Source organism: Schistocerca gregaria, chromosome X, assembly GCF_023897955.1.
Source record: "Schistocerca gregaria isolate iqSchGreg1 chromosome X, iqSchGreg1.2, whole genome shotgun sequence".
Classification (NCBI taxonomy): domain Eukaryota; kingdom Metazoa; phylum Arthropoda; class Insecta; order Orthoptera; family Acrididae; genus Schistocerca; species Schistocerca gregaria.
In genome coordinates, this window is record NC_064931.1 from 513745117 (window position 1) to 513771355 (window position 26239).

General features: G+C 41.4%; 1 protein-coding gene and 1 long non-coding RNA gene across 3 annotated transcripts in view; one reads left to right on the forward strand and one right to left on the reverse strand.

Moving 5' to 3' along the window:
- Window positions 1–11812, forward strand: part of LOC126297931 (uncharacterized) — a 51526-nt gene extending 39714 nt beyond the window's left edge. The window contains exon 3 of the long non-coding RNA XR_007552587.1: window positions 11160–11812. This is a non-coding gene — a long non-coding RNA (uncharacterized LOC126297931). The remainder of the gene's footprint in view (window positions 1–11159) is intronic.
- Window positions 11813–15474: 3662 nt separating this feature from the next.
- LOC126297932 (uncharacterized) overlaps window positions 15475–26239 on the reverse strand; it is a 160718-nt gene continuing 149953 nt past the window's right edge. For both annotated transcript variants that reach the window (XM_049989252.1, XM_049989253.1), the window contains one exon: window positions 15475–15886. In XM_049989252.1, coding sequence (XP_049845209.1) covers window positions 15694–15886 — 193 coding nt within the window. In that variant the 3' untranslated portion in view covers window positions 15475–15693. The remainder of the gene's footprint in view (window positions 15887–26239) is intronic.

Here is a 26239-nt window from a genome sequence, read left to right on the forward strand (position 1 = left end):
GGAGTGGTCCCTGAAGACCCCACTCATAGATTGTGGCAAGGATATGACATTGCCAAGTCATGAGGTATGCTTTACGTATGTAAAAAAAAGACTCCCGTCTGGAAAAAGGTGCTCAGATGGCAGACTCGGTGCACACAAGATTATCGGTGGTAGAGCGACCCTGGCAGAAGCCGCCCTGACGTGGAGCCAGCAAGCCACGTGACTGCAGGACCCATCCCAACCGATGACATACCATACGTTCCAGCAGCTTACAAAGAACGTTGGTGAGGCTGATGGGCTGATAGTTATCCACATCAAGCAGGTTTTTACCAGGTTTGAGCACCGGAATGATATGCCCTCCCACCATTGCGATGGAATGACACCATCACACCAGATCCAGTTGAAGATGACAAGATGATGTCGCTTGTTGTCAGATGAGAGATGTTTAATCACCTGGCTGTGGATGCCATCAGGCCCAGCAGCTGTGTCGGGGCAATGTGCAAGGGCACTGAGGAGCTCCCACTCTGTAAATGGGGCATTATAGGATTCACTGCAGCGCGTAGTGAATGAGAGGACGTTCCCTTCCAGCCGCCGTTTGAGTGTGCGAAAGGCTGGGGGTAATTCTCCGCCGCAGAGGCTCAAGCAAAGTGCTCAGCAATTATGTTTGTGCCGGTACATAACTCGCCATTTATGGTAACACCTGGCACAGCTGTTGGGGCCTGGTACCCGAAAAGACGCTTGATGTTTCACCAGACTTTGGAAGGTGATGTGTGGCACCCAATGGTGGAGACGTATCTCTCGCAACACTTATTCTTCTGTTGTCTGATACGGTAGCGGACACGGTCATGGAGCCGTTTATAGGCTATGAGGTGTTCCAGGGAAGGGTGCCACTTATGCCGCTGTAGAGCTTGTCGACGCACCTTAATTGCTTCAGTGACTTCCCGTGACCACCAAGGGTCTGTCTTACGCCTCGGGCACCCTAAAGAGTGAGGGATGGTGTTTTCTGCCGAAGAAACAATTGTGCTAGTCACCTGCTCAACCATCACATCGATGTTACCATGTGGGAGGGGGGGTTCAGCGGTGACAGTAGACGTGAAAGTTCCCCAGTCCGCCTTGTTCAAATCCCGTCTGTGTGCCTGACACTGGGGCAGTGACAGGAAGATGGGGAAGCAGTCACCGCCACACAGGTAGTCATGTGGTCTCCAGTGGATTGATGGGAGAAGTCCTGGGCTGCAAATTAATAAGTCAATGGCTGAGTAACAACGTCTCCAGTATTTAAGAGGTAGAGGTCGAATTGTGACAGTAAAGTTTTGACATCTCTGCCTCGGCCAGTTAGCATGGTACCACCCCACAAGGGGTTATGGGCATTAAAACCTCCCAGGAGGAGGAAAGGTTTAGGGAGTTGATCAATCAGTGCATCTAATACTTTCAGGGGTACTGCACCATCTGGAGAAAGATATACATTGCAGACAATTATTTCCTGCATCATCCTTATTCTCACAGCCACAGCTTCAAGAGGGGTTTGAAGGGGCACATGTTCACTACAGACCGAGTTTCAGACATAAACGCAAACTCCACCTGACACTCCATTGTAGTCACTACGGTTCCTGTAATATCCCTTATAGACGTGGACAGCAGGGTTCTGCATTGCTGGGAACAAGGTTTCCTGGAGGGCAATGCAGATAGCACGTGTAAGGCTTAACAGTTGCAATAGCTCAACCAGGCGGTAGAAAAAACTGCTACAATTCCACTGGAGGATGACATCATGAGACTGGGAAGGCATAGAATATTAAATGAGGCAGTTTACGCTTCAGAGTCACCTGCTGCTACTGATTTATTGCCTGAGCAGTCTATATCCATTGTGTCTGAGGGTCTGGCGAGATCTAGGTCCTCAGCGTACGCCAAAATCTCTACTCCATCCTCAGCCGCAGAGCTGCGGGAGCGGCGGTGTGGGTGCCACCACAATTTCCTTGGTCTTAGGGGTTTTCTTTATGGATTTCTCTCACTGCTCCTTGGGTTTCCCTAGCTGGGAGGACTTCACTAGCTCAGTCTCTGTGATTGAGGATGAGCGTGAAGCTGTACGACAAGCTGCTTTTGGGCTCTTCAGCCACTGGCGGGTGTCGTCTTTCCCACAAGAAGAAACCTGGCAAGGGAGTGACCCAAGGGACCCCATCCTAGTGAGAGAAGCCAAAGAAGACTTACGCTTCTCCAGCTTAGAAGTGGGGATGGATATCCCCGATGGTTGGGGGGTGTTGCTCCTGAAGTAGGGGGGTGCAGGAGCAACAGGGAGGGAAATACTCCCCACCATCAAGGTGGCAGGTGTATTATTCTGGCTCTGAGAGGTGACCTGGTTTGGCGGAGCTGATGATGCCAGAACTGTTGTAGGGGCGACGTAAGATGATGATATGCGCACAGGATGCAGGCGTTCAAACTTTCTCTTAGCCTCAGTGTAGGTCAGTCTGTCCAGGGTCTTGTACTCCATGATTTTCCTTTTTGTCTGGAGAATTTTGCAGTCAGGTGAGCAAGGCGAATGGTGCTTTCCACAGCTGACACAGATGGGAGGCAGGGAACATGGAGTATTGGGATGCGATGCGTGTCCCCAATCTCGGCATGTGATGCTGGAAGTACAGCGGCAAGACATATGGCTGAACTTCCAGCACTTAAAGCACCGCATTGGAGGAGTGATATAGGGCTTCACATCACACCAGTAGACCATCACCTTGACCTTCTCGGGCAATGTATCACCCTCAAAGCCCAAGATGAAGGCACCGGTGGCAACCTGATTATCCTTCGGACCCCAGTCGACACACCTGACGAAATGTACACCTCGCCGCTCTAAATTCGCATGCAGCTCATCGTCTGACTGCATAAGAAAGTCTCTGTGAAATATGATACCCTGGACCATATTTAAGCTCTTATGTGGCGTGATGGTTACAGAAACATCCCCCACCTTGCCACAAGCAAGTAACTCCCGTGACTGGGCAGAGGATATGGTTTTGATCAAGACTGATCCAGATCTCATTTTGGACACGCCCTCCATCTCCCCGAACTTCTCCTCTAAATGCTCAACAAAAAACTGAGGCTTCATTGTCAGGAAAGATTCAACATCAGCTCTCGAACACACAAGGTACCAGGGCGAATAAGATTCACTGCCATCCTTATCCTGATGTTCCTCCCATGGTGTGGCCAGGGAGGGGAACAATTTGGCGTCATACTTCTGTGCGTTGAACTGAGCTCATGATCGCCTAGAGACTGCTGGTGTTTCACCACCAGCAAGAGATGATGGACTATGCTTTATCGCGTGTCATGCCAACACTCGGACCAGGGACCCTCCCCACGGGCGCCACTCGGCCGCAGCAAAGGCCACCTGGCAAGATGGCCATTGCTGGGAGTCCTGATGCCCCAGGGGGATGGGCATCTACCCCTTGGCATACGTGAGGAGTTAACGGCGCAGGCATCAGCAGAGCACTCCCTGTGTGGTCAGGGGGCTACAACCAACAGGGTACATGGTGGCCTCACCACAACGGACCAGCTACCACGCTGGATATCAGGTGCAAAGAAGTCCATGGTCATCGTTGACACAAAAATCAGTACAGCATAGTGCATGGTGGAAAACACACCCAGGAAGGTGTTCTTGTCCAAGATATGGCGAATGGGCAGGGCTGCAATGCGACAACGAGAAAGTGGGCTAAAGATCTCAATGCACAATGGAAACGATGCACCTTGTAAGGCATCCTTCCTCAAGTGGTTCACTCTTTGGAAAAATTTTGAATAATGGAGGTCAAACCCTACAGGTGACCATCACATAAAGGCCGAAATATATGACACTCCTTTTAGTCACGTCGGTCGACAGGCAGGAATGCCTCGGGCCTATTCTAACCCCCAGACCTGCAGGGGGATCAGCCAGGTGTCTGGATACTTTTGATCACATAGTGTATAACTAATTTCTGGTACTTCATATATAGTTAATCAAGAACCCTCTCTAGATTGAGCAAAAATGCTTTGAAGTTAGAGGTTGTGGACCTATAAACAACAACAATTTCTCAGAGAGAATAAGACACCTTGATGGGTATATACACACACTAACTTTATGACAAATGTAATGATGAATTTTAATATTTATTGAAAAGCACGATCTGTTGAAAATCTTTCGCAATATGGAAAACTATTTCCATTTTTCCAGTTCTTGCTTTCGAGGCTTCTGTATGCCCGCACTGGTTATGGACCATTCACTCAGATATTTAAAGCTATTCATATGTTCTATTGTTCTGTACCTGGTGTTTTCTGTGTTGAAATATCCCTGATAGTTGACATCACTCCAATTTTTTTCAAATCATATTTGTAAGCAGCATATTATGGTTGATAAATTTTTAAAATCTACAAAGATAAATACATGCGTCGGCAAGTTGTAATGTATGTAGTGTGCCATAGTGGTTAGTGTCGTTGACTGTTGTGCTGCAGGTTGTCAGTTCAAACTGAACAACTAGCTATTATTTGTTATTTGGTACGTGTCATTTTTAGAAGGTTCTTGAAATATCTTATGTTTGTAATGTATGTATAAATAATAGCATTCTCCAGTAATCAATGATTGTATAAACAGTTGCACACTCTGTCCAGGAATTCAGTTCTGTTCTGGCTGTAGATTTGTGTCCATAATAAATGTGCTTTCAATGCCAAGTGCTGTATTTCATTGACGGCCCTGGATTCGAGAGTAATTACAACATGATACTGTTTGCTGAAGATGCTGGGCACTTCAAAATATATACAACACCAAGGCTCCAAATAGGCAATGTCAAAGTGGTCATCTACATGGTCAGGAACCAAAACACAGGCAGTACATTACCACAGTTCATATATTGGGGAGACTGACAGATTCCAATCCATCAAAAAGTCATCTGCACATCAGGCATCTGTCAGTTTTCTACAGAGGTGTGGTCAGGACCTGATGAAATGGCTGTAAGGATTTGACTGACGCACCAAACACAGCAGGTGCGACGACACGATGTGTTCGGCAAATGTGCAGCTTTCCTGGGATGGTACAGTCCAGCAGTGGTTTGAGAACAACAAAGAGAAGCTCAATAGCTGGGATAGAGTCCCGACATAACTGAAGAAAAGTTTGGCAACAATCATCAGGAGGTCTACTTAGCAGAAGAGCAATTGAAGAATGGGGCACAAAGTCATGGGGAAACGACACAGTCCAACATGCAGAATGTTTTGGCACTATGCCACATTTTGAATACAAATATGATAGAAGCTGACAAAATCTCACACATGATGAAAGGAGTTGAAGAAGACATGTACCAAGCTCTTCTGGTAAAGGATGCCACAACAGAGAAATTCATGACCTGGTGCTAGCGTACTGAGCAACTGCAACAGAAAGGAACTGGGAGAAAGAAGTATGATCGATTCCGAAATGTGGTTCCTATGGCATATGCGGAAGACCATCACAATCCCTCGTCACCAGGTAGTCACAGAAGAGATACAGCATTTTATGCTAACCAGAACTGTTGGACCAAATAAGCAAGATATTGCAGGCACAAATATGGACTTGGTATGTTAGGAAGTAATAGATGTTGAAGAAGACGTGTATCAATCTTTAGCACCAATCTCCAACACCAGACGAAAGTGCCTGGAAGAACGGACTTTGACAACTTGGACTTTTGCCATCACTATCAAACCACAATCCAGTACCCGACTACTGCGGGTACAATCAGCTCCTACACCAAATATAACACCCCACAGGAGAACATGTATTTGGAAGACAGAGGACATCATGCTGGGGTGTTTCCACTATGGTTGTCTTGGGCACGTTATACGCTACTGCAGACAAAGGGGGTGAGTTTTCGATGACTACTATACTGCCAAATGGCAACCATCACAACAGTTATATTTGCACCAGTCAGCTGCAGACAATTATAGATGGCCTGTGGGATCAAAGCCATCACTGTTCCCCTGGACAAGGTTACTTCCCGAAATGTCATGGTTGTTCTCTTGACATACAGAGGTACCATTCGCTCGCCTAGCTACTGACTTCAGAAGCATTAAGTGACGCAGCCATCTATGGAGGTGGGGCAGTCACAAATGTAAATCCTCCATTGATAACAGTCACAAAGAGGTCAGGAAATTTTATTGGCATCATCGATGGCGAACTTGTCCAGGTGCTAGTTGATGCAGGGCTTCTGTTTCTGCAACAATGGATACTTGTCATTGTCAGCTGAAGAAGGCTATATTCCATGATGTGAAAGAAATTGTGCTGAAAGTTGCAGATCAAAAATACACCCATCTGACAGGAACATGTATATGAATACCTGTCAATGACAGAACTCCGCCTTTCGAATTTGTCATTTTAATAGAGGGTAGTTATAATGTTATTAAGAATGGGACTTCTTGCAGACAAATTCAGAGCTCCAGATTGGTGAAGCTATTCCAACAAGCACGCATAACAGAAAATACACTGGGCGGCTGTCTGTTGCTGAAGATGTTATCCCCTTGTCAATTAGATGAGTTCCAGTTATCAGTGAAATGCTCGGTTAAACTGTCAAGCTTTTGTACATTCCTAAAAGATACTCTGGTTCACAAAAGATATCTGCATGCCAGAGACAATCATAAGCATTGCAGATTCCAATGAGAGTTTGGGTCACAACTTGTCGCAAACAGCCACAACTCATCACAAAAGGTATATGTGTAGGAACAGCCAAATAAGTCCAAGAAGAGTAGCTTAGTCTTATTGATGAAGATTTGTGCTCCACTGTCACTAAGACAATGAAAAGGAGGAAGCTACTATCTACCTGCTAATAGTATCTGGCACAGCTGAGGAACCGCGTTGGCAAGTGACAGCTGTTCTGTGTCAATTTTCAGATGATTTCAAATCTGGAATGGAGAGAAGACAGACAGATTCATGGTAAAACACCGTATCAACACTGGCGACCATCCACCAATTAGCCAGAAGCTATATACAGTATCACTAACTGAACAATGGATAAACCAGGAGGAAGAGGAGAAGATACTGCAAGATGACTTCACTGAACCTTCGAAGGGTCCTTAGACCTCTCCTGTGAAGGAGGATGACACATGGCATTTCTGAATCAACTATTGATGGCTGAACAAAACCACAAAAAAGAGATGTCTATCTACTGCTGATACCCTAGACAATTTGAAGGAAGAAAACTATTTCTCAACAGTGGACAAGCATATGGGCTACTGACAAATCATGATTAATGAGGCTGACCACAAAAAGACTGCCTTCATAGCTCCTATCAGCCTCTACGAGTTTTAAGTTATGGACTGTGTAATGCTACAGCCACCTTTGAACATATGATGAACAAGCTGTTTTTATACCTTAAACAGATAACGTGTCTTTGTTATCTGGATGACACTATCTTTTTTCAAAGACATTTGAAGAACATCTAAGCCAACTGACAAAAGTCTTTAAGTATGTTCAGATTGAAGGCCTCTGCTAGAATCCAAAGAAGTGCCTCTTTGCTGCCCAAGAAATAAAAAACTTGCATCATTAGATGAAAGGCGGATGAGTCCATCTGGATCCACAGAAAAAAAGGGCAGTCACACATCTTCCGACAGTTCAGCACATTTGTGATGAGTGACATTTTCTAAAAAGGTGCTTGTACTACCGGCAATCCATTAAAGACTTCTGTACCAAAGCAAGTCCCTTGCAAGAACTACTGCATGAAGACACCAAATTTTCCCGGAATGAGATGCAAGATAGATCTCTCTTTATCTTTAAAGAAGCGCTAACATAATCTGCAGTTGTAGCACTATAAAATGAGAATTCCAAGACAGAACTTCACAACAACACTACCAGTTATGAGATAAATGCAGTCCTAGTGAAAATTAAGACGTGTTGAAAATGAAGTAGTTTATGCTTCCAGAGCACTGTTCAAGTCTGAAATGAACTACCCCACAACCAAGGAAGAGGGCCTTGCAATTGTTTGAGCCATCAACATGTTCTGGCTGCATTTATTTGGCAAACCATACACCTTTGTGACAGACCACTATTCTCTGTGCTGGCTGAATGGCCTGAAGGATCTGTCAGGTCAACTGGTGAGATGGCCACAAAGGCTTCACAAGTACATCACAGTGGTGTGCAAAAGCAGACGCAAACACACGGACACTAACTGTCTTCCAAGGAATCCTTTGGTGGAACACAGCAGTATGGACGAAATCTCAATCATCACTGTAGTAAATGACATAACTGTTGAACAGGGGGAAGATACAGTACTGCTGAAAACCAGAAAAAGCCTTGAAGGTGGAGGAACCAACCAATGAAGAATTCCAATTAATGAACAGAGCACTGCATAACAGGAACTATGATTCAATGGGACTAAAATGGTTGCTTGTCGTCCCAGCTCATTTAAGACCAGCTATCCTGAAGTATTTCCACAATGTTCCAACATTTGGTGACCTGGTATTCGTAAAGACCATAAACAGAATCAGACGCTGGTATCACTAGCCAAGTAACTATTCATTCATTAGGCACTATGTGAGCCAGTTAGGAATGCCAACAACAGAAGCAGGTTCCGCAGTTACCTAGAGGGCCTGTGGTACCAACCCCTGCTGCAGCACTGCCATTCCATGGAACTGGAATCGAACTCTTGGCGAGGTTGCTAAAGTCAATAAACGGCAATCTACAGATAACAGAATGTACAGACCACTTCACTTGCTATGCTATCACTAAAGCTATGTCAACTGCTGAAGCTAATGAAATTGCAGAGTTCCTTGTAGAAGACATGATTCTGAAGCATGAAGCACCCTGTGCGATAATCTCCGATTGTGAAAAAGTTTTGCATTCGAGACTAGTATCAGAGGTAATTTCACAATGTGACATCATCCACAATATGACAACTGCCTGCAAGCCACAGATGAATGACTTCACAGAATGCTTTAATAAGACATTGGCACATATCGCTGTTCCGGAAGAACAATGACAAAACTGCAAAATTCACTAAATCGAGGTTATTGCACCAGTCATCTCAGAGAAAAGTAACGCATGCTCTGAAAGATCGTCGGCACTGTAGTTATATATAGAGCCACTAGAGGGTAGTTGTGTCCTTGTGGAAATTTCAATTGTTGTGACTTGGGTTGGGAAGAACGTTGTCATAATTGTCAGTTGCGTGTTTCAGTTTGGTGAGTGTAGTAACGTATCCAGTGAAATAAGGACACAAGTTATGAATACTGCAGACTGAGAATCATTTAAACTACAATTTGCGGTGCAATAATGACATAAGTGTACATTGTGTCATTGTTTTCCCGATGTTTGACTGACTTCTGCGTGATAATTGTTCACAGCGTCATTGTTTCCTCAACTTTTAAATAACTTTTTTGTCATAACTGTTCTTCGCGTCATTGTTGATGTGAACAAAATGGATTTTTAATACATTTAGGTCAATTTCATGTCCGTTTTATAGGAGTAAAAATGAGCGACTGAGCAAAGAAGATTATGTGACTTGCTCTTCAAGGGCTAGCGGAGAGTAACAAAGGGACAAGGGAAGTAAACTGTTCCATGATAAGTGAACCACAAGCACGGGCAATCAGTATAGAGCAACAACTATCAAGCCCATACTGTGAAATAACAGACAAGCAAGTGAGCAAGGTGGAGCCACAGGCATCATCATCACAACATAAATCCAAGGTAACACAATTGACAGAAGCTTCAAATGTGTGTGTGGTTGAAAGGGCAAGCGAGACAAATCAGATTTGAAAAGGGTGCCAGTAACATCCCCTTCGCTGAGCAGCACTTCCGATAGCAGTTCAGATTTATCCTCTGGCTCAAATGACAATTATCATCCGTCAAACAGCGATGAATCGTCTAATTCAAGTGAAACATCAGTCATTCATAAGGAAAAAACTCCCATTAAAAAAGTCTAAAAAAAGAATTCGAAATGTTAGCAACTGGGGCAGAGTCAAAGGCAAAACGTTGGGAAACAGCGTAAAAAGTTATACATCACATATGAGTAAAATTGTCAAGGCTCGAAAAATGGGCGCTCTGTGTACTGATAAATGTATCCTCTCTTGTACAAAGAAAGTAACAGAAGACTAAAGATGTCAGCTGTTAACGAATTACTGGGCACTGGGATCTTTACAAAGACAATGGGGTTTTCTAAATACATGCATTGAAACGCTCGTTCTCAAATATTGTCATATTACTGTCCAAGGAAGTAGAAAGCCGAATCGTGTGCACAAAACATTTCTGATAAACTCTTTTGGAGTGACTGAAAGGTAAATCCCTACTGTTACCGAAGCGAAAAGGACTGTGACTGGGATGGCACTTGTGGACAAAAGGGAACAACATGGAAAACACCATAAGACTGATACAGAAAACTTGGAGTCAGTTAGGAATCACATAAACTCTATTCCCCATATTGAGAGTCACTATGTCAGAACTGACACAACAAGAGTATTCATCAATGGGGGCTTATCCATTGCAGAAACACACAGAAATTACTCTTTAGAGCGATCTTCCGCTAACCTGCCAGCCGCGAATTATGACATCTATGCACATATATTCAATACGGAATTTAACATCGGATTTCGTGTTTCAATGAAGGATCAGTGCGACCAATGCGAAGCTTACAAAAACAGTACAGATGAAGACAAGGCAAAGCTACAAGAAGCATTTCAAGAACATCAGGAAGAAAAAGAATTGAGTTGCACAGAAAAAAATCTTGGATAAGGTGTCGGCTGAAAATAAGAAGATACAACTAGCTGTTTATGATTTACAATCTGCAATCTGTCTTACCGGTACCAATGGGACAAACATCTGCCTTTTTCTACAAGCCGAGGCTCAACTGTTACAATTTCCCAGTATGTGTCCATACATACAGATTTTTCACTATGTATTATTACTCATGAAATCTGTTTTACATATTTTTGTTGTTTGTTGCTGGTTACTGAGACTGAAAACAACAAAATTACCTGTTTCTTTTGGCACCAGGGCATTGTAAACCGAGGCGTGGTAGAAATAGCAATTTGCATCTTACAATATCTTTACGAGTTATCCAAGAATTCTTGGGACAGATGTCGTATTTTACTCCGACAATTGTTGAGTGCAATAGAAGGACAAGTAAGTACCATAAACTCAGACTGTGATTCACAGAAATCATGTAACAAAACGTTTCTGTTGTAAAAATCAGATTGTTTAAAATGTTAATTCTCTTCTATTTCAGATACATGATTCCAACATATTTGTATGCAGTACAAAGGCTGGCTATTCGGTCCATTATGCAAAAGTCTTTGATTTGTGGTCACACCCACAATGAGGGAGATGCACTTCACAGCATCATTGAGAGAGCAGTTAAAGAGTGCTAAGAAGTCAGGGCCAATTTATTTCCTAATCAATACATATCAGTCATCCTTAATGCAAAAAAGAAGGGAAATCCGTTACATCTTACAGAAATGGGTTTTTCAGATTTCAATGACATTAAAGCTTTGCATGATGAGATGGCTCCTTGCATGGGCAAGGACGTTGACGGGAGCATTTTCAGAGCGTCCGAAATTAAATTATTTCCATGTGAAAAGGGAAGTGATGTGTTTCAGTATAAGAACAGCTACAAACAGTCTGGGTGGGGACAAGTTCAGTTCAAAGGGAGAAAGAGACATTTAAGAGTGAATGTAGATGGGAGTAATTTGGATCTGAAACCTGCTTACACTACAAAAATGACCCTCTCAGGAAATAAAATTCAAGATCTAAAGAATTTGGTTAACAGCAACACCATTTCTAAATATTACAAGGCCTTCTATGATCCCCTTTCTACATAAATGTAATTTGTTGCTTTTATGTCATTTGGAAATTCTTAATTTCACTTATTATATTATTTTATGTCAGTTATAAGATGCAAATAATAAAAAGGATAATAATACAATGAAACTGTAAGAGTGAATAAAAAATTATGGTTTAGATATACATTTCTTTTTTCCCCATACACCTTCTTTAGTCATATTTGTTAATTTTGATAATGATGTAGGAAGAACAGTGACACATTTACTTAAATGGTTGCAAGGGGGTGAATGGGATGCTGTTTGAAGGAAATAATTTTTGTAATTTGTAGAGCACACTTAGTGTCACAATTAGGCCAACTTTCAATTCCATAGATAATTTAACTGTTGTTTCATGAACTTTTTAAAAAATGTTGTTTGGTTTTCTGCCCCTCCTGTAAACCAGTCATATTGAAAGTTATGTCATTAGAATGAAATTTTCACTCTACAGCGGAGTGGGCGCCGATATGAAACTTGCTGGCAGATTAAATCTGTGTGCTAGACCGAGACTCAAACTCGGGATCTTTGCCTTTCGTGGGCAAGTGCTCTACCAACTGAGCTACCCAAGCACGACTCACGGCCCATCCTCACAACTTTAATTCTGCCAGTACCTTGTCTCCTACCTTCCAAACTTCACAGAAGCTCTCCTGCGAAAGGCAAAAGTCCCGAGTTCGAGTCTTAGTCCGGCACACAGTTTTACTATGGCAGGAAGTTTCATATCAGCGCACACTCCGCTGTAGAGTGAAAATTTCATTCTAGAAACATCCCCCAGGCTGTGGCTAAGCCATGTCTCCACAATATCCTTTCTTCCACGAGTGCTAGTTCTGCAAGGTTTGCAGGAGAGCTTCTGTGAAGTTTGGAAGGTAGGAGACGATGTACTGGCAGAATTAAAGTTGTGAGGACGAGCCGTGAGTTGTGCTTGGGTAGCTCAGTTGGTAGAGCTCTTGTCCGCGAAAGGCAAAGGTCCTGAGTTCGAGTCTCGGTCCAGCACACAGTTTTAATCTGCCAGGAAGTTTCAGTTATGTCATTATTTTCCTGGTTGGCGATATGCTCTTGATGTACAAGGATGTCAAACAGAAGGTTGAGGTAAATACTGCCCATTGTGACATTCACATACAATGTAGGCTTCATATCATTCTTTCTGCTCCACGGTTGTGAGGCGGAAACAACAAAGGATACACTGTTCCAACTTCAACTAGATGATACTAAGGATAACTACGTGAAACCATTCATCACCAGGACTGAAGAAGCAAGACAATGGCTTGCATATGGACACTGGATGCTCTGGGCAAAGACGGAGAGCACTGTAATGACAAGCACTGGCCAATGAGATACAGCATTGGAGACTTGGTATTGATTTTTACGCTTGTGCAGAAAATTACTAAAGTGCTATTTTGGACTGTAGCTTGTCGGACATTACATACGAAGCCGAGGATTATGATCCTTCATCAAAAAGACAAAAAATTGGAGACAACGTCAGTGTCCTCTGTATGTAGCCCTACTACATTTCAGGTATGCAGACTGGTGATGGGTGGTTCAAGTAAAGTGAAGGCCCTTGCGATTATTATGAACCTTTGATGGGAGGCGCCACCTACAATGTTCATCACAATGAAGTGGCTGTAACGAGATCAGAACATGAGGATCTGCCAGTGGCACCATTCAGACGACCATTGACAATATCTACAGCCACAGTACTGTAGTTGGCTCCAATAAGAACTTCTGAAACAGCAAATCACTATTACTCCAGTAGAGGGAGCAATGCCACAAGCTGTGGTGTAGTGGTTAGTGTCACTGGCTGCCGTGCTGTCGGTTGTCAGTTTACACCCAACAACCAGCAATCATTTGTTACTTAGTATTTATCATTTCTGGAAGGTTCTTGTAATCTTGTGTTTATAATGCTTCTATATTCTGGAGTATTCTACATAAATACCAGCATTCTGAAATATCCAGTGTTTGTATAAATAGCTGCACTCTCCATCCAAGAATTCAGTTTTGTTCTGGCTGTAGAATGGTGTTTGTAATAAACATACTTTCAGTGCTATAAACTGTATTTAACTGATAACCCTGCTTTTCGATTTGGATTCGAGTACGGTTACGATGTGATAATATGCTTCTCTTATTAATGTTTTCAGATTTGCAAGTAGCACATCACAGTTGATGGAATCGTACACATTTTTAAAGTCTACAAACATAGGTACAGTTTGCCTCCTCCTTGGCATACATTATGTTATTAACATCATCAGATTTGGAAGTACCATATCACAGGTTATGGAGTCATATGCATTTTTAAAATCTAGAAACGTAGATGCATATGGCCTTCCTCAAAGCACATATTTTCTTATAAATATTTTCACATTTTTTGAGATTTTACATCACTTCATGACAAATGCAGTGTAGATCTTTTCTTTCTCTGGCAAGCACAGAATTAACAGTAATAAAGGGTAATCAACTGAACCCAACTCAAGTATTCCATGTTTGCTGCGAATATACCCCACAACAAGTGACTAAATAATTTGTTGTTGTGTGCATCACACGTGCTTCAAACTATCTGATTGTCATTTACAATGGTGCAGTCACTAGGCAAGGGATTTAATATGACTGCAACATGTAACTGTTGGGTGTCAATTTTTTATTGCTATATTACAGTGAGTTGCTCATTAACTTGGACGAACTCTGTAAACATTATATTGTGTATTATCTGTTAGAAAACTTGGAACAGTTGTTCATTCTTCTTTGAATTAGTTTGTGTAGTCTGTTGCAGTGTCTGTTGTGTCAGTCTGCTGAATAAGTGGGTACGATCAGCATTGGCACTGTCACCACATGTTTGCGAGACCAAGGACTTTCGACGCAGCTCCCTGGCAAAAACAGATACCAGCTCTAAAAACATAATCTATTATCAGCAGTAATCTGTACCCCATTTCAGACCTGGAAGAAGTTTGGTATTTGGCCAGAAGTTCAATGAAACATTTTGTTCCCTAGTAGAGAAGTCTTTTTTTAAATTTTTTTCTTGAAATGAAACTATATGGTTCCAGAGACCTTTTTAAGTCTCGGACATCTGTGATGTATATATGCAGACTAAAGTGACGAATGGAAATTTATACCAAGGTCAGAGTTTGAATCAGGGTTTCCTGCTCACTAGGCAGATGCACTAACCACTCTGGCACAGTAGCTTTGCACAGCTGCATGGACTGCCCTTCATTCCTCAAACCAAATTCCCATTTACACCCCAGCCCACTTTTTTCTTGGATCACAATTACAAACATATTTTACTCACTCAGTTGTCCAGTTCTCTTAAGTACTGACAGCAAAATTTTGTTTTCAGGTTAAAAATAAATAAAAACTGTGAGTCTGTGACTAGTTTCTACCATGAGGTTCATAAACCTGTGCCTCACACACACACACACACACACACACACACACACACACACACACACGATGCTATTAGTAGCACTTATAAAAGCAGAATATAATTTCACAAGAAGCAACTTCAGTTATTAAAAAAAGAAATTCACAAAAGGAGAATATGTATGTGATGCTAAAAATGAAATACCATACATAAATACTATTAATATACATAATACACTTCAATAACTTTAACTTTTGACTTATTATTTACACCTACTTTAAACTCTACTTCCCATGCTTTCCACTGACCAGATTAAAGTTAACGTGATAGCACTATTAATTTTGGTTTTGTTCAATTTTTACACAAAACAGATCTAAAAATATTGTGCATGTTTACTTTATTCAAGTTTTACATTACATTGTTACTACAGAGTTCTGCCTATTGTCTAATAAAACATACAAAATACTGATTTTGGTACCAGACACTGCTAGCATGAGGATTCTTAAATAGTGTAACTACATGCCTGAAGGCTTAAGTTATAAAAGTTTCTTCAAATGTTCAAGAAAATGTGTAACTTAATAATATTAGTGTTTAAATATTTAAGTGTTTTCCTTTGGTTCTGTGGGCCTTTGTGGACCTTTTGGCCTCACAAGTTCATATTTTTCACTGGTGTAGCCTGGTGTTAGAAGGGCTTTCATAATGCGGAAAGGTTCCACTTTCCTCGAAATCACTAAATGCCGTTGCTCCTGCTTGCCATAGCTCTTTGACTTCAGGTCAAATTTGGCAGCAAGGCTAAAAAAGAAAGGACACATTACTTTATTATCACATCACATACATGTAAGAACTTGAGACAACCGTACTATCTATGACTGCCTAAAATGTCTCAAGAATTAACAGAGGCACATGTGGCACTGTAAGAAGACTAGCAACTATAATTAAACTATTATGTACAACATATGCTGTATTTTCCACACATGGCAAAGTTACAAGGGTGTTATAGAGTAGGGTATTTGCCATTCACAGCAATACTCTACTAACTGAGCCACATGAGCTCATGCATTACTTCTAATTAAAATTAAACTAGTTGAAACAGAGAAAACATCCCAATACACTTTCCTTCTCGTCCTGTGCGGTAAATCTCCCCTGACCCAGGGTTCTTTGTAACTTTCCCTAAACCTACCCCTTTTCCTAGACCTCTCCAATCCTTTTTCTTCATTCCTCTTCCTTCCCCTTCAACCCTTCTGCCTGAAGAAGGCACCACTGTCTCTGAAAGCTTGCGTAATTACTATCTTCTTTTAAGAGTGTGTTCTGCAGCTGCTTGGTGAGTAAATTTTTTTTATCTATCCATTTAAATTGTTATACACTCTTTGAATTGTGCAGTGAAAATTATTTCAAATTTCAAAACTAATAGAAAAGACTTCAGGTTAGAAGTCAATGCGGTTAGCATATGTAAACTGATGCAGTAAATGTATATTATATCTTAAATAAAAAAGATTATTTAATAGGAAACAGTATTTCCCTAAGCACTGATGAGGAATTATTAACTCCAGACACCACAAAGCTTTTCGAGCAGAAAAAGTAGTTGCCAGTAAGGAATACTTTTAAGTTTTCCAGATTTCCAATTTCCTATCTTCAGTGTGCCACAAAACTTCCGTACTCAAAATCCTTGGATGCAAAGTCCATATGGAAATCATCCTAGTATTATGAATAATTATTTTTTAATCACAATTTATTCACTGCCAAGAACTGAACTCATTTCACCTTCGAGCAGAAACTTGCATTGTGTCCAATAATGGAACAAAATACCCCTTTTCATGCACTGCACAGAGGCTTGCACAATATGTTATGTACATGCAGATTTAAATGGATTGTAAGCTGTTTTTATCATGCTGTTTGTCTATTGTTTCAATCTGGGGTGCACTGTTAAAGCAAATTTGCTCTGATAATATGTATTCGTCAGCAAGGTGAACTGGTGACTAGGCTGTAGTGAGAACTAAGTTGGTCACACGACTAGGCACAGTCAAGTTCCAATTCAAAGCAGTGTACATAGTTACTTCACAGTGCAAGTGTGGAAAGTGATCACAAAAAGCAATCACGAAAATACATTTGCGGGAAGCCATGATTACTTTCTGTTAATGCCATTAATTTTAATGAGAATGAAAAAGGTGTGATACATGATAGAAGATGTTAGTAAGCAACTATTAAATAAGCCAATGGTGTGCAAATTACAGAAGGAGGGACATGATACCGACCGGAGCAGAAATCAAATATCTTCTCAGAACAGAACAAGTAAAATGCATATAGTAAATGTATTATTAGACAGCAGTTTCTCTGACATAATGAAAAGTACACAGAAAAGGACTTACAGGCTAGCAAAGAAAGTGAGAGAGAAAAGTGTTGCATCTATGGAATTTGATTTTAAAAGGTGCCTGAATGACGAATTAACGTGTGTTGACGAAAGAATACATTTTTTATTAAAAAACGAAGCAACAGAATTAGAGTGGCCAGTGTTTTCTATATTACTGATACACGCTACACTGTGAATAATTGTTGCAATGAGGCAGAGTCCACCAAGTGTTGTCAAACAAAAGTACCAGGTACGTACATGGAAAAAGTACCAGGTAAGTACATGGAAGAATCCTGGAGATACTAAAAGGTATCAGATAGATTATATAATGGTAAGAGAGAGATTTAGGAATCAGGTTTTAAATTGTAGGGGATTTCCAGGGGCAGATGTTGACTCTGACCAAAGTTATTGGTTATGACCTGTAGGTTAAAACTGAAGAAACTGCAAAAAGGTGGGAATTAGACATGGGATCTGGATAAGCTGAAAGAACCAGAGGTTGTACAGAGTTTCAAGGAGAGCATAAGGGAACAATTGGCAGGAATGGAGGAAGAAACACAGTAGAAGAAGAATGGGTAGCTCTAAGGGATGAAGTAGTGAAGGCAGCAGAGGATAAAGTAGGTAAAAAGACGAGGGCTGCTAGAAATTCTTGGGTAACAGAAGAAATATTGAATTTAATTGATGAAAGGAGAAAATATAAAAATGCAGTAAACGAAGCAGGCAAAAAGGAATACAAACATCTCAAAAATGAGATCGACAGGAAGTGCAAAATGGCTAAGCAGGGATGGCTAGAGGACAAATGTAAGGATGTAGAAGCTTATTTCACTAGGGGTAAGATAGATACTGCCTACAGGAAAATTAAAGAGACCTTTGGAGAGAAGAGAACCACTTGTATGAACATCAAGAGCTTAGATGGAAACCCAGTTCTAAGAAAAGAAGGGAAAGCAGAAAGGTGGAAGGAGTATATAGTGGGTCTATACAAGGGCGATGTACTTGAGGACAATATTATGGAAATGGAAAAGGATGTAGGTGAAGATGAAATGTGAGATACGATACTGCGTGAAGAGTTTGACAGAGCACTGAAAGACTTGAGTCGAAACAAGGCCCCGGGAGTAGACAACATTCCATTGAAACTACTGACAGCCTTGGGAGAGCCAGTCCTGACAAAACTCTACCATCTGGTGAGCAAGATGTATGAGACAGGCGAAACTCCCTCAGACTTCAAGAAGAATATAATAATTCCAATCCCAAAGAAAACAGGTGTTGACAGATGTGAAAATTACCGAACTATCAGTTTAATAAGTCACAGCTGCAAAATACTAATGCGAATTCTTTACAGACGAATGGAAAAACTAGTAGAAGCCGACCTCGGGGAAGATCAGTTTGGATTCCGTAGAAATGTTGGAACACGTGAGGCAATACTGACCCTACGACTTATCTTAGAAGCTAGATTAAGGAAGGGCAAACCTACGTTTCTAGCATTTGTAGACTTAGAGAAAGCTTTCGACAACGTTGATTGGAATACTCTCTTTCAAATTCTAAAGGTGGCTGGGGTAAAATACAGGGAGCCAAACGCTATTTACAATTTGTACAGAAACCAGATGGCAGTTATAAGAGTCGAGGGACATGAAAGGGAAGCAGTGGTTGAGAAGGGAGTGAGACAGGGTTGTAGTCTCTCCCTGATGTTATTCAATCTGTATATTGAGCAAGCAGTGAAGGAAACAAAAGAAAAATTCGGAGTAGGTATTAAAATCCATGGAGAAGCAATAAAAACTTGGAGGTTTGCCGATGACATCGTAATCCTGCCAGAGACAGCAAAGGACTTGGAAGAGCAGTTGAACGGAATGGACAGTGTCTTGAAAGGAGGATATAAGATGAACATCAACAAAAGCAAAACGAGGATAATGGAATGCAGTCAAATTAAATAGGGTGATGATGGTCGAAGTAGAGAGGATATAAAATGTAGACAGGCAATGGCAAGGAAAGCGTTTCTGAAGAAGAGAAATTTGTTAACATCGAGCATAGATTTAAGTGTCAGGAAGTCGTTTCTGAAAGTATTTGTATGGATTGTAGCCATGTATGGAAGTGAAACATGGACGATAAATAGTTTGGACAAAAAGAGAATAGAAGCTTTCGAAATGTGGTGCTACAGAAGAATGCTGAAGATAAGGTGGATAAATCACGTAACTAATGAGGAAGTATTGAATAGAATTGGGGAGAAAAGGAGTTTGTGGCACAACTTGACTAGAAGAAGGGATCGGTTGGTAGGACATGTTTTGAGGCATCAAGGGATCACAAATTTAGCATTGGAGGGCAGCGTGCAGGGTAAAAATCATAGAGGTAGACCAAGAGATGAATACACTAAGCAGATTCAGAAGGATGTAGATTGCAGTAGGTACTGGGAGATGAAGAAACTTGCACAGGATAGAGTAGCATGGAGAGCTGCATCAAACCAGTCTCAGGACTGAAGACGACAACAACAACAACAAATGTTTGATTGATGTATAAGTACAGTTTTGCTTCATGGTCACTTTTCCTCTATGATGGTAAGAGGAAAAATTTGGCCTATCGAGGGTAAATGACCAGAAAAAGGTTAAAAATACATGGAGACGGAAAATGCCAAACTTCTAGCATTAATTAAGGAGCATCAATCTTCCTCTCTTTATTCCACTGACAATATTTTGCAACAAAATAGTTCCCTACCTATTGCCGCCATACTATCTAGACCTAAATCCCACCCAACTAGTGTGGAATCCATAGTCGTAATACGCTGAGAATCTTGCGCTCATAAACCCTGCCTTCAAAACGCTAATAATGCTTTTGGTGCTAATAAATAATTGTTGTCTGTCATCTTGCCTGTTGTAAACCTTTTGATGTGACACTACTTTGGCGCGTGTGCATTAATATTTCTGCATTTACACTCAAGTGGATTTTCAGTTGCTCTCAGAAGGCCAAGTGGGCCTCTTTCCAGACCTTTCAATTTGAAGTGGTTACCAGGAATCAAACTAAAGACCTCAGCATTAGTAGCCTGAAACACTAACCAAAGTGTCAGTTTGCTTTGGCTGTTGTGGCATTAGCTTTTACTGTAGCGATGTTCGAAGACCTGAAACACCATGGATCCCAGCAAAAAAGTGTGTGATTCCTATTGAAGGACAGATACTTTGACAGACAAGCAAACTAAAAATGTAATAAAATTGGTCAGCAAAGATTCTAACAAATATCATTATCATCCACAACTGAGGCAGCATATGACAAATCAACAGACACCTCTATGGAAAACAGTGACACCACCAGAGAAGTTAGTTTCAAGGCCAATGCCAGTGAAGTGCCATGAGTAGCAAAGGTGAGACATGCCTTATGTCCTGTTATTGTTCTTGTTCTAAATGGGCATCTCATTTAGTGTTGTGTAAAGATGTGTAGCATGTGACAGCATCCCACTTGCATGAGTACTGGAATGTATGCTGTGTAAGTATGACGGTTCTGCCACCATAGCCAGACAACCAGTTTGCTTTGCTGTGTAATATATCCCTAAGTTTTTACTGAAACCCCTAATTGTTTAAAGTGAGTTCTAATACATTTCTGGATGGATAATGCGTGTGGTATGTGGCTCAGTGGATAAATTTTTTCGAAATTGAAAGTTGTTAATATCGGATCTCTTTTCCTGTTAGATGATCCGACATCCAGCTCCTGCAATGTTTTGTATGTATAAGGTGCTCCAAGGCCCCGAATGTCAGAAATATTTATTATTTAAATTTTACAAACAGACCGCCTTTTCATCCATTGCTTTTTTGCAGAGACTACAACAATCAACTGCTTCACACTGGAATATGCCATATTGTTGGCAGCTAGACTGCCATGCCAATCGAATCACATTAAAGGATCATGTGAGTTGTGCAACTGAGGACTCTCGAATTGGTGGCCGAAAAACGTCTCTCTCTTTTGTTCCGATCCGCCGCGAAATTGCTTAGTTTCTTTATCTTGTCAATCTCCCTTGTCCTTCAAGATGGGTCTGGAGCTATTGGAGTTACCTTCTCTCACCCCCTGACAATCATTAGCATATAATCCCCATGACTAGATAATCCAATATAGTCTCTTTTTCTAGATTTGAGTACTGTATATTAATTATAAACCCATGCCACTTTCCAATCCTGACTACACCACCAGGTAGAGTGCAAAAACTGTCATCAGAATCGGGATGCCGGATTCATCTTGTTTTCGGCTTTGAGATGATGCATACAAATTACTAAGAAATGAGCAGATGTGTGAAATCATTATGCGGGGGAGTCTGGCTCTGTGCTGTGACACAAAAACTGATCACTTAGCGTAATCAGGATCACTTAGCGCAATCAGTCAGGACTGCCTGCTGCAGTGTAGCCAGAGCCGCCACCACTGCTACAGCAGTGCAGGGTCGTCCCACTTCTCTCAGTTCCTCTGACACTTTCGCATGAGGTCATGTCATGGGTACGATGACCCTGCACCATCCCGATGTCAGATGCTGCTGCCATGTTACTACCGTGCCATTTGTCGATAAACAAATGTAAGTTATGAGCTTTGCTTTTAGAAAGATGGTGGCACCAAAGCTGATACCGCCAGTGATGTTGTCAAAAGCTGCTGCTGAAGACTTTGTTTGATGTTTGTAGTTGGAGATGGATCCAAAAATGCAGTTCCGGGTGGAGAATGAAGATCTGCAAAGCAGCACTGTACCCACAGCCAGCCAGTAACTGATGTTGCTATGGGTTTGCTGATTTTCACCTTTGCAGGTAAACCAGGCATAAATGTCTACATTATCATACAAAATTTAATGATGTACAGAAACTCTCTGCAAGGGGTCATGAAATGTTGGCAGGGGTCACCTACGTGAAGTTGCAAGGAGAGGCTCATGCTTTTGTAAATTCCGGGGAAGGGCTAACAAAATATCAAGGCATTTGATTTCCTTTCAAAAGGGCTAGTTGATAGATATGTAAATAAACATAGTGTTCACTGCTGTAAGGAAAAGGGGGTGGGGGGTGGGGGGGGGGGGGGGGGGGGGGAAGTCCACGATTCTGGCTGTGTCCCTGTTATATGAATGCAAGGGAGTCCGGAAAGAACAGCCACATTCCAACAACACACTAACCCACATACCATTGCATAGTACCAGAAAAATCATTTGGATAGATTTGATGAAAGATTCTTTAAGCAGAGATATTTTCTTATTGCATCCACTAACAAGAAATGACATTTTAGGCAGTAAACAGACACATGTGAAGTGCAGTTTATTTTGGATGAGCGTGACTGAAAAAGGTACATTTTTGCTCATGAGCATAGAAATTTCGAAGCACAGATGAGAAAATTCCCTGGGGTACCATACTTGTCAAAGTGCATGAAGTAAATACTGATGAGATGAACAGCATACCAAGAAAATGAACAGCCTGAAAGAACGGTTTACATAAATTCCATCTCCTCTCAGTTACTCATCTATACAAGCAGAAACTGAAAAGAAACTTGGAACACCTGTGTCAGGTAGATCAGGATGTATTGTACCCTGTTCTAGCCAATTTTACGAGTTTGTTGAAGAAAAGAAACAACTTCCAGCACTCTCTTTAACATACCATGAGATTCCTACAGGTGATGCTATGTTTATAGCCAAGAAACCATATTGCTTACCCAGTTGCTTGAAGCACATAGTGCAGACAAATAAGGCAGATTTACAGGAAGCTAGAGTAATTCAACCTTCTTTCAGTACCTAAGGGTCACTGGTCACGGTAATCCCCAAGAAAACCAATAATGGAGAAAAGCCTTACCTAATTTGTTCAGACATGAGAGCAGTCAACATGATTGCAAAACTGCATACTTATCTCCTTCCAAGGATTGATGACACATTGGGTCACCCTGGCAAATGCAAATTCTTCACTGTCTTTTATATGTGCTCTGGCTACTATCAAATTCCTATGGCAATGGAACATCGGGAAAATAAAGCTTTTTCTGTGTCCGCCGGGCATTATGAATAACTATGTATGCCTTTTGGCCTCAGATATGCCCCTGCTACATTTAGTGTTTTGCTGATTTACTTTTATGAGGTTTACAGTTAGCCATATGCCTAGTACACCTGGATAACATAACTGTCTTTCCAAGCACCATGAGAGAGCGTGCAGTATGACTAAGAAACATACTAACTAGTGTTAGTGATGCTAATCTAAAAACAAAATTAGAAAAGTTCAGTTTCATGTCATCAGGAGTACACTATTTAGGCCACATAATTTTAGCAGATGGTGTGAGGCCAGACCCACGATTAATGGACACAGTGGAAATTAGAGGATTGGAATCATTTCTTGGGTTAACAAATAACTATCTTGATTTAGTGGAGAACTATGCATACATCATGAAAGGGTTTACAAAATTACTAAAGAAGGGAAATTTTTTGCCTGGACAGTGAACAGCAAGAGTGCTATGTTCAAACTGAAAGAAATTCTTACAAATTCACCTAACTTGGTTCACCCGGATAATGTGATACCTTTTATCTTGTCAGCTGATGCTAGCAGCATCGCTGTCAGCTACATTTTGAGTCAAATACAAGAGGTAAAGAAAAACCAATCCATTATGCATCACATCTGCTGTATCAAGCTGTGCAAACCTACGTCGCCACAGAAAAGGAACTTCTGCCACTTGTTTTCGGCACCCATTACTTTCAGTGCTGCCTGTGTGGTTATCAGTTCACAGTAACTACTGATCATATGACTTTAGAATGCGTTTTGAATTCAAAAAATGACAGTAGCAGACTTGTTAGATGGGCCTTGAAATGCAATGAATATGACTACACAGTCAAACATATGCTGGACAAGTTAAACCAGTATGCAAATGCCATGAGTAGGAAAGTTAGGGTCCTGCAAGTAGATGACATGCTTATCACAAGAATATGGTGCTTAGTGTAAAAAATTGTGTACTTTGCTCAATTTTGTTACGAGATATGATGTTTTAGATAAGACAACACCTCCTGAGAATGGACGGTAGTTGGAGAGGCTATCCGCAAGCACATACTGCAACTATGCCATGATAGGACACAGGCATGCCCCAATGGGAAAAGCACTACACAAGCATGCATGGTAGGCCATTACTGATGGCTGCAACAAATGAAAGATTTAGATGATTATATTTAAAATTGTTTCTCTCCGGCTAAGAGAGCACAAGGGTGTAGACCAAATAAACCTCTTCAAACTCTGGCTGTAGCAGCAGGACCTTTTAAAATTGTAGCACTCGATATTGTGGGACTGTTTCCCCATAACAGCCCACAATAATAGATATGTTTGATCGAACACTGACCCTTTCTTTCACTATCTTGTTATGATACTGACTGAAGACATGACTGCAGAGACAGTTGCAAAAGCATTCATCACTCATTTATTACTACTACAGTGACAAAAAAAAATAATCACAAGACCAAGGAGTCGTGTGATGTAAACGGAAGATGTTAGGCGTGTTTCTACATCTAAAAGATTATGTATATTTAAATTTCAGATCAATCGCATTAGAGTGGTGCCAATAGCGCCACTATGATAATTCAACTCAGGTCTGCTTTAAGTACATACTATAATGGTCTTGAGCATTAGTTACCTTTCAGACCGGACGTGGTGAGTTGATGTTAATCGAGAATGTCTTTAAGGCTACAAAGATGCCATTATCAACATTGCACTGAGTCTTAATGAGGTTGTCTAATAGCGCTACAAGATGCTGTATGTTCCTTTTGAAATGTTGCAGAAAGACTGAGCAGGAATGTAGCCACTGAACATGAGTGCTGGCAGCGGTGGTCACAAAATGTATAATCACAAGACGACCGGGATCCAGATGGTCACATCACACTACAAAGAGGGAAGACCGTAGTGTTCAGCATATGGCTCTGGCACACAATACTGCATCTGCAGCAGCAATCTGAGCAGCAGTTGACACCACCGTGACACAAAAATCTCTTACAAATTGATTACTTCGAAGACAGCTCCAAGCCAGACGACTTCTAGCATGCATTAAACTGACCTCAAAGCACTGCCGTTTGCGACTTCAGTGGTGTCAAGCATTAGCCATTAGAGGGCAGGGTGGAGGTCTGTTGTGTTTTCTGATGAAAGCTTGTTCTGCCTCGGTGCCAGTGATAGCCATGTGTTGGTTAGGAAGAGGCCAGCTGAGGGCCTACAACCAGCCTGTCTCCATGATAGACACACTGGACCTAAAACTGGAGTTAAGGTCTGGGGTGCAATTCCATACGACAGCAGGAACACTCTCGTGGTTATCCCATGCACCCTGACTGCAAAATTGCATGTCAATCTGGTGATTCGACCAATCATGCTGACATTCATGACCAACATTTCAGGGGGTATTTCCCAACAGCATACGCTTGCCCACATACTGCTGTTGTAATCCAACATGTTCTACAGAGTGTCAACATATTGCCTTGGCCTGCTCGATCAACAGATCTGCCTCTAATCAAGCACAAATGGGATGACTCCAGTGTCATCCACAAACAGCATTAACCATCCCTGTTTGACTGTCCAAGTGCAACAGACATGAAGTCCATTTTACAAACTGACATCTGGCATCTTTACAACGCAATGCATGCACGTTTACATGCTTCTATTCAACAGTTTGGCAGTTACACCGGTTATTAAAGAAATAGATTTACATTTGCAATGGGTTACCTCACACTTACATTAACCTGTGATCTTGCCATGTTAATCACATATACATGTTATCTAGATAAAGGCCCTTATAAAAGATCAAGGGGCACACTTTATGTCCAACATTATGGTACGGATATATCAAGTACCTAAATTAAAAAT